We start from the raw sequence: 9,325 nt of genomic DNA on the forward strand, positions 1-9,325 counted from the left end.
CTTGCTGTGCAGATGCTCTTCACCTCCTCCCCTTCGAAATCTCATTTGCAATAGAACTGTACCAGATATTTCCATACAACTACTGGTTAGTGTTCAATAACACCCAGACAATCCAGTAATAGTATCTTTGTTAGGGATTTCTGATAAATGAGAGAAAGGTGATGGAGTCCTATTTTCCTATCACCAAAAAGTACAATTTCCGTCTAAACTAAAGCTAAGTTTACAGGACTATAATTCAGTATTCTTTTGGGTAAATAATTGTCTGACTATTTGGTGATGTAGGACAGCCATCTGGTTCATACCTCAGCTAATCTGAAGAGGAAAAGAGTGATCATTCTCAAGTTATGGGCTTTTTTGTCACCTTTCCCACATTCGGCCTGGTCTAATTTGGCTCTTTTTCAGGGATTGGGGTAGTTCTAAAGAACAAACCAAAAAACGTTTTTTTCCCCAAAACAAAATTTGACAACAATCGATTTCATTAATGGGAGACCCTAAAGATAAGAAAAATCATTGTTGTGTTTTCTTCTACCTCGGGTAGGGGTATCTCAACATCTGAGGGACCTTCCTGCTAGACCAGTATAGCCCCTATGGGTTTTGGAGAAATTGGCCTTCACACAAATACAACCTGCCTAGCAGCACCTCTAAACCTCACAGCTTGACATACCTTGCTTCTTAAATAAAAACGGTTGTTTTCATTTTCCATATATATATATATTTTAATAATGTGCAATTTAAAACAGGACTTTCATCATCATTTACAGATTGGTATCAATGTTCTCATCTAACTTTGGCAAACAAGCAAATACTTTCCAAATTGTTGAATTATTCCCAAACACTAACCAACCAATACTAACCAACCTTCATGAACATGAGTATCTTTATTTAGTCGTACAGCATGCAATCTATAAGCAACATATCTAATAGCAGTTTTTCTCATGAAGATAATCAACACTCGGTACATGTGTTTTATAGCGCTGTTGAGATGTACAATGATATTTGGTGTGGTTTGGCAGCAGCAGGCGAGCATCAGTTCGAGGCTTTGGCCTGCCTGTCGGGTGTCACCTAGGTGAGGTTGCCACGGGCTTCTTGGTCCTTCTCAATGACCTCAAAGAGAGACTTGAAGTTTCCTGCCCCAAAGCCCTGGAGAGAGAACAAGCACACACAGATGGCTAATAATTACCCAAAGATCTGCCGTATTCTGTGTCATTCCTTATGGCTCTGGGGTTCTTCTCTCAGTAACCGTACAGTAAGAAACTTTGAAGTCTGAGGCTGGGAAATATTCTCACAGGGTTCAATGGGAGCCCACCAGGGGCTCGCAAACTAATCATGTCAATATTTGTATCATGGATAATCAAAAGATCAAGTGTTGGGTGGTTGCTCTGAGAGCTTCAGTTTCTCACTTTCATGCATTGTATCCACATCTGCAGTGAAACGCTGGAGAGTGACATGATGGGCCTGTTCTGACAGGCAGAATGGGTGCTGGGTAATAAATGGAGTGCCACAGGGTGCAACCCAATCCAAAGATCCCCCTCGCTGTGAAGCAGGGAGCCTTTTAATCTGCTCCTGTGATAGATGTACTGGGGTTTTACAAGTGGGCTGCTGTTATACTGTTCACTCTGGGTGGGAGCTGCAAACAGGTGTTCAGGCCGCTCTCACTCTTTAAGGTGGTGAGGACGTTAAGCAGCACCACATTCCTATTGGTCTCACCCCAAAAACACGATAAGACTACCAAGTGGACCAATCATACCAGTAGTTTGTGTAACTGGCAGTAACAAAGTACATTTACTCAAATACTGTACTTTAGTGCAATTACAACTTTTACTTTACTGCTGTATACTACAACAATATTTTACTATACAACAATTATTATAATTGAGTAATTATATGCAACTTTCCACTTCCGCTTCTCTACTCAAAGGGAAATAATCGTTTGACTGTTTACTCTTCAGATTATAGTTTTTCTCTCGCTTCCTTTTCAGTGAAAACCCTTAATCTCCAGATGTTGAATGTTTGTGATAAACTAAAGGATAAAGTATTCCTTTATGCTTTGGAAAATGCTCCTACTTCTTACGCCAAATAAATGATTACAAAAGTATCTTGGATAAACTGGAAATCCATGGTCTTGAGGTACTCATCATAAACTGACTTTTGTTTATGTATTTCTCCAATGACAACGACAAAGCTACAACCAAATGTTGATCTTATCGAATATGATGCATTGCTGTGCATTAAACTACCAAAGGTTGCAGATGTCAATACAATAGTAAAACTGACGGAGGCAATATTGTATATGTTCATACTTTAGTTACATTTGTGTGCTATTAGTACCTTAACTTATAATAATAAGTAATTCTTACAAAGTGATTGTGCCGCTGAATGACCTCCAGGAAGAGAGTCGGTCTGTCCTGCACGGGCTTGGTGAAGATTTGGAGGAGGTAGCCATTGTCGTCAAAATCAACTAAGATTTTCAATTCCTTAAAAGTTAAAAACACAGATTTATAGTTTGGAATGACACAAGCAAAAAAGATTGTAAATAATGTCAGGCTTGCTGAAATCTCACGTCTCCTCACCTGTAAACGGTCCAGGTCCTCCTTCACCTTGATCTTGGCGGTTTTGAGATTCAGCCGCAGGTTGTCGTAGTACTTGTCAGGCGCTGAGAGGAACTCCATTCCCCGGGCGCGCAGGTTCACCACCTGATTCAAGCGCACACAAAAGAGAAGCAGCTTCTTAAACTTGCCTTTACTTGCAGATTTGCGGAGGCTGTGGGAAAATGAAGCTGAATACTGTAGGGGAAATGAACGGGGGAGACTCACAGCTTGGATAATGTCTGACGTGTTCAGGGCGATGTGCTGAGCACCTGGGCCCCCGTTGTAGTCCACATATTCCTGTGTGGAGGGGGGTGCAGAACATTAAAGCACTGAGACAGGGCTATTAACCAGGAGGTTTCAACACAGGGAGATGCCCATTAACATTGAGTTCATTTGCACAACTGTTCCTCAAGCTGCTGGGGACTAACTGCAATAAACCTCTGCGATACCCTGCAAATGACATTTAGCTTTTACAGTTAACACATTAAATGAGCTGGGCACTTGCCATTCACAAGTTAGTAGCTACAACATGTATTATTAGAGGTAACCATATAGTGCACCTTTGGGTGGATGGGAAAATAACACTTAGTGCAAATGATACTGATTCCCATAGGCGGTTCAGAATTCAACAGTTACCCATAAGAAACAAATAAAACCATACAAGTTAGAACATATTAGGCATGAACAAAACCAAGCATTTAAGATGGTCTCTGTACCATGATGTTTCTCCCTTGTGCTACACCAGAGTGATAAACCCCTGTGAACCAATGCTACAAGCTGATGAAGTCACACCTGGATTTGTGATATTTTCTTCCCCCTTGCAGGTTCATTGATGGGCATCTTGATGGTCTCCTCATAGTTGGTCACCACTACGGACCTCAGTGAGCTGTACTGCGTGTGGATCTGCTTGTCGTCTATTGACCAGAACCGGTGGAACATCAAACACTTTTCATACCTAAAAACATACCCGGACAGAATATGTGAGCATGGACTAATTGAGCAAGCTCAGTCTTATCAATCAATCAATCAATCAATCAATCAATCAATGTTTATTTATATAGCCCAATATCACAAATGTTACATTTGTCTCAGTGGTCTTCACAGTGTGTACAGAATATCAGTATGACAATACGACACCCTCTGTCCTTAGACCCTCACATCGTACAAGGAAAAACTTCCAAAGAAAACCCAGTTTAAAGGGAAAAATGGGAGAAACTTCAGGGAGAGTTATTTCATTACTTAAATTAATGTCTTTTTTTACAGAAGCCTCAAGAGACACAGGAGAAACACTTTGGTTTTCCAAGATGATCTTAATTAATCCTTTATTTTTTCTATCTGTGAAACAGATTAAAAAATAATTTAGGGGGATTTTTATTTTGAAATCGGTATCTTTTTTCTTAGGGTTGTAATACGTATAGCAGCCACAAGAGGCTGATGTGCACCACTACCTTTATAGTAGTTCTTAATAAGACTGAAAGCACTAATGCTTTTTCCAGAGGAGTTATATGTTCAATGCACAAAAGAGGTATTATAATGTGTGTGTGTCACATGTCACACGAATACTAAGGTCATATGTCATTTTAAGATAAGATAGAGCTTTATTGTCTCCCTTAGGAGAAATTTGTCTTGGGCATCGAGATAATACACATAAAACATTCAGGTCAATCAGTCATAGATACAGAACAGAGATTACATATCACATGACAAAGAAACAAACAAGAAACATACAGGTACAGAACTTTCCCTATTGCACATATCCCTATTGCACATATCCCTATTGCACATACATAATCAAATTGCACTTTCCCACTTTCCCTATTGCATTCATACATAATCAAATATTGCACTTTTCCCTATTGTATTTATACATAAATCAAATATTGCACCTTCCCTACTGTATTTTGGGAGTTAAAGGCAAACAACCTACCGTCATTTAGTGAATGAAGACATGTTTGGTAGTGGTGCACTTCAGCCTCTTGTGGCTTAACTAAATGAGTATTACAACAACAAACGTTTAATCAAAGATTTTGTTTCACAGATGGAAAAAAAATAATAAAGAACTATGATATTTTTGTTTGTGTCTGTTCTAAGGTCGTAATGCCAAGGTGGAAAATTATTTTCACCCGACTTAGAAAATGGATCATCAGTTTTTTGGGAAAAGTAATGAGGATTTTGTTTATTTTATAGGCCAGTGATGTTGCACTGGAGCCAACTTGTATATCTGCATGGGACAGAGTGACCGTGTGTGTCGTGTTTACTTGTCCTTTTGCCCCGTGCCTGCTGTGCCCTCCATGTGTACATGCGCTCAAGCAGTCTTACCAGTCTGTCACTGGCACCATTTGGTCGTCTGGCTGATTTCCCACAATGTGATCGATGAAGTGCAAACCTGCCAGTGGACTAAAAAGCAATGAAGAGAAAACAATCATTGCATGAGTATTTTTCCATGACAGTTCTGCAAAAAAAGGGATAATACCCATTATAAACATGTTGGGAATGTTAGACACTCACAGTTTGGCTAACAGAGGATCCTTAAACAGAGGCTCTTTGTAGCCTGGCAGGAAGAGGCCTTTGTAGGGACTGAGGTACTCAACCAGTGTGTGAGTTGTATCTCCATACTGAAAGAAAATCAGTGACATATATTGTTATTAATCCCCAGTCTCATAAGTGTAATCACATGAGTATTGAACATGTGCGTACCGTCTGAAGCACGGCACACTTGATCCTCCCCTGGCCGTCCTGCTCCACCCAGGGCTCCTTCACGATCACAGCTCCTCGCTCTTTAGCTGTCTGTCACAAACACAGGATCTTAACAGTATTTCTCTCTGAAGACATCTCTTAGAAGCCCTCCAGTGGCTGAAGACAGAATACATTTCTACATATGCTGTGATAAATTGCTTACAGTTTTTCTCGATTGCTAACACACTAAAATTCTACATAAAGCACAATTATTTTAACTGACACTCAAAGAGCAAAACATCGGCTCAAATCTCCAAAACTCTAAACATGTTTTCAGCTTTTCACACAATTTGCAAATCAATATGGCACTTTTTGCAAACCACTGCACACGTTTCTCCACTTAAGACACAAACATAAAGTCACGTGTTAGCAGGTTTAAAACACTGATATTCAAAATGCCTCACACATGGACCAATGATCAAGAAACACGTTCCACCTGACCAAACACCTGATAGCATAATTGTTGGCTCATCAATCAGGATGTTAGCACTATGAAAAGACCACAGGTGAGTACTTTCTTACAGCAACAATGGAAGCCAACATAGAAGCAAGAGCAAGAGGAAGAGGAGAGGAGGAGGAAGAGTACTCTCTAATGAAATGAAATGTTATCAACCATGGTTTGACGATGAGAGAGGCTGGACAGAGGGTTCAGCCTAATCTAAGCCGATGTACTGTTGCCTCTGTAATCTGAACACTTAGACTTGAAAACAGGTTAGTTACCAGTTTGTAGCTCTGCATAATTCATGATATATCAGTGCTTATATCTGTTATGTGAAACGTATTTACTTCATTACTGTAATTGAATTGTTAGCATGTTGCAGACTATAACTGTACACACATCCTGCACAATGTACTGTGGTAAACTCACTTTTATGCAACACAGACACTGACCAACCACTATATCTTTGTTGTTTATCTGAAGGACTGAGAACCAAAGAGGTGCTGGTGGAAGGCCAAGGGTTTTCAATGAGGCACAGGAAGCAGCAGTTACAAACTGGGTTTTGACAAACAATGCCATCACACTTAGAGAGATCCGAAGCAGAGTAACTATGTGCTGAGATGCATGTTGCACAGTGTTGTTTTTGACAACTCATTTGTATTTCTTCATTTACTGTATTTCTGTAAACTCAAGCAATCTTTCTCTGCAGAAACCTCTCTGTACAGAGCACAGCCCATGATGAAAGTGCTTTAGATTGTGCTCAGCAGTGTGTAGTTGGGTGGTCAAACAATCTAGTATTATGAATGAAGTGTGTTATATGTGGTGCAAAAGTTTGCATTTGGAAAGTGTTTATGTATTTTTGAGTGCAGTTCTTAATTTAGCAGGAAAAATGAGGAGTTTTGCACTTTTGGTGTGTGGTTTTGTGAATTGTGTTTAGTGTTCTGAGAAACTGAGTAATTAAAAAAAAATGTGTGTTAGCAATCGAGAAAAACTGTAACATGCAAGTATCTCAAATCTGAGTACATTCAGAGGTGATTCTGTCTCTTTGTAGCCACCTGATGGTCGACAGATAGAGTTTAACCATAGGGCTCCAGTCTGACCTTAACTGAGGTAAAGGGTTCAAATCAGGCTAAATCTGTTGCACCACCAGCATGTTTCCCCTATTTCAACACACACCGAGTGCACTGCACAATTACCTGTAATTGGGGTTATTTCTTGAATTTGGAACGTTGTTGAAGCCTAAATTTGAATCAAAATAAGTTAAAGTGAGCTCGGGTGACACACCGACTTTGTTGTTGTTGAGCCTTTTTTTTGTTGTCTTGTGTTTCTTTGTGGTTGTTTTGTGTCTCTTCATTGTTGTGTTGTGTTTCTTTGTGGTTATGTGTCTTTTTGTAGGTGTTTTGGTTCTCATTTTGGTTGTTATGTGTCTCTTTCTGGTTGTTTTGTGTCTCTTTGTTGTTGTCTTGTGTCTCTTTGTGGTTGTTTTGTGTCTCTTTGTAGTTGTTTTGTTTCTCTTTGTGGTTGTTTTGTGTCTCTTTGTTGTTGTCTTGTGTCTCTTTGTGGTTGTTTTGTGTCTCTTTGTAGTTGTTTTGTTTCTCTTTGTGGTTGTTTTGTGTCTCTTTGTAGTTGTTTTGTTTATCTTTGTAGTTGTTTTGTGTCTCTTTGTTGTTGTTTTGTGTCTCTTTGTGGTTGTGTTGTGTCTCTTTGTTGTTGTGTTGTGTCTCTTTGTGGTTGTTTTGTGTCTCCTTGTAGTTGTTTTGTTTCTCTTTGTAGTTGTTTTGTGTCTCTTTGTAGTTGTTTTGTGTCTCTTTGTAGTTGTTTTGTGTCTCTTTGTAGTTGTCTTGTGTCTCTTTGTTGTTGTCTTGTGTCTCTTTGTGGTTGTTTTGTGTCTCTTTGTAGTTGTTTTGTGTCTCTTTGTTGTTGTCTTGTGTCTCTTTGTTGTTGTCTTGTGTCTCTTTGTAGTTGTTTTCTGTCTCTTTGTTGTTGTCTTGTGTCTCTTTGTTGTTGTCTTGTGTCTCTTTGTGGTTGTTTTGTGTCTCTTCGTGGTTGTTTTGTTTATCTTTGTGGTTGTTTTCTGTATCTTTGTGGTTGTTTTGTGTCTCTTTGTAGTTGTCTTGTGTCTCTTTGTTGTTGTCTTGTGTCTCTTTGTTGTTGTCTTGTGTCTCTTTGTGGTTGTTTTGTGTCTCTTTGTAGTTGTTTTGTTTCTCTTTGTGGTTGTTTTGTGTCTCTTTGTTGTTGTCTTGTGTCTATTTGTAGTTGTTTTGTTTCTCTTGTGGTTGTTTTGTGTCTCTTTGTAGTTGTTTTGTGTCTCTTTGTTGTTGTCTTGTGTCTCTTTGTGGTTGTTTTGTGTCTCTTTGTAGTTGTTTTGTTTCTCGTTGTAGTTGTTTTGTGTCTCTTTGTTGTTGTTTTGTGTCTCCTTGTTGTAGTTGTTTTGTGTCTCCTTGTTGTAGTTGTTTTGTGTCTCTTGTAGTTGTTTTGTGTCTCCTTGTTGTAGTTGTTTTGTGTCTCCTTGTTGTAGTTGTTTTGTGTCTCTGTGTAGTTGTTTTGTGTCTCTTTGTTGTTGTTTTGTGTCTCTTTGTGGTTTGTTTGTGTCTCTTTGTAGTTGTTTTGTTTCCTCTTTGTGGTTGTTTTGTGTCTCTTTGTAGTTGTTTTGTGTCTCTTTGTTGTTGTCTTGTGTCTCTTTGTGGTTGTTTTGTGTCTCTTTGTAGTTGTTGTGTCTCTTTGTAGTTGTTGTGTCTCTTGGTAGTTGTTGTGTCTCTTTGTAGTTGTTGTGTCTCTTTGTGGTAGTTGTTGTGTCTCTTTGTAGTTGTTGTGTTTCTCTTTGTAGTTGTTTTGTGTCTCTTTGTAGTTGTTTTGTGTCTCTTTGTAGTTGTTTTGTGTCTCTTTGTGGTTGTTTTGTGTCTCTTTGTGGTTGTTTTGTGTCTCTTTGTTGTTGTCTTGTGTCTCTTTGTGGTTGTTTTGTGTCTCTTTGTAGTTTGTTTTGTGTCTCTTTGTTGTTGTCTTGTGTCTCTTTGTTGTTGTCTTGTGTCTCTTTGTGGTTGTTTTGTGTCTCTTTGTTGTTGTCTTGTGTCTCTTTGTTGTTGTCTTGTGTCTCTTTGTTGTAGTTGTCTTGTGTCTCTTTGTGGTTGTGTTGTGTCTCTTTGTAGTTGTTTTGTGTCTCTTTGTTGTTGTCTTGTGTCTCTTTGTGGTTGTTTTGTGTCTCTTTGTTGTTGTCTTGTGTCTCTTTGTTGTTGTCTTGTGTCTCTTTGTTGTTGTCTTGTGTCTCTTTGTAGTTGTCTTGTGTCTCTTTGTTGTTGTCTTGTGTCTCTTTGTTGTTGTCTTGTGTCTCTTTGTTGTTGTCTTGTGTCTCTTTGTGGTTGTTTTGTGTCTCTTTGTAGTTGTTTTGTTTCTCTTTGTGGTTGTTTTGTGTCTCTTTGTTGTTGTCTTGTGTCTATTTGTAGTTGTTTTGTTTCTCTTTGTGGTTGTTTTGTGTCTCTTTGTAGTTGTTTTGTGTCTCTTTGTTGTTGTTTTGTGTCTCTTTGTGGTTGTTTTGTGTCTCTTTGTAGTTGTCTTGTGTCTCTTT

General features: G+C 38.9%; 1 protein-coding gene across 1 annotated transcript; it reads right to left on the reverse strand.

The window, feature by feature from the left end:
• Positions 1–704: 704 nt before the first annotated feature.
• On the reverse strand, positions 705–6,062 carry hpda (4-hydroxyphenylpyruvate dioxygenase a). Its single transcript, XM_034098287.1, has 9 exons — positions 6,045–6,062; positions 5,286–5,375; positions 5,097–5,203; positions 4,908–4,985; positions 3,381–3,543; positions 2,814–2,885; positions 2,571–2,693; positions 2,358–2,474; positions 705–1,140 (listed from the first exon to the last, which is right to left on the reverse strand). The coding sequence occupies exons 1-9, from the start codon at positions 6,060–6,062 to the stop codon at positions 1,063–1,065; spliced, it is 846 nt and encodes a 281-aa protein (XP_033954178.1). The 3' UTR covers positions 705–1,062.
• Positions 6,063–9,325: the final 3,263 nt, after the last annotated feature.

This window comes from Pseudochaenichthys georgianus, chromosome 14 (assembly GCF_902827115.2).
Source record: "Pseudochaenichthys georgianus chromosome 14, fPseGeo1.2, whole genome shotgun sequence".
In the NCBI taxonomy this organism is placed as follows: domain Eukaryota; kingdom Metazoa; phylum Chordata; class Actinopteri; order Perciformes; family Channichthyidae; genus Pseudochaenichthys; species Pseudochaenichthys georgianus.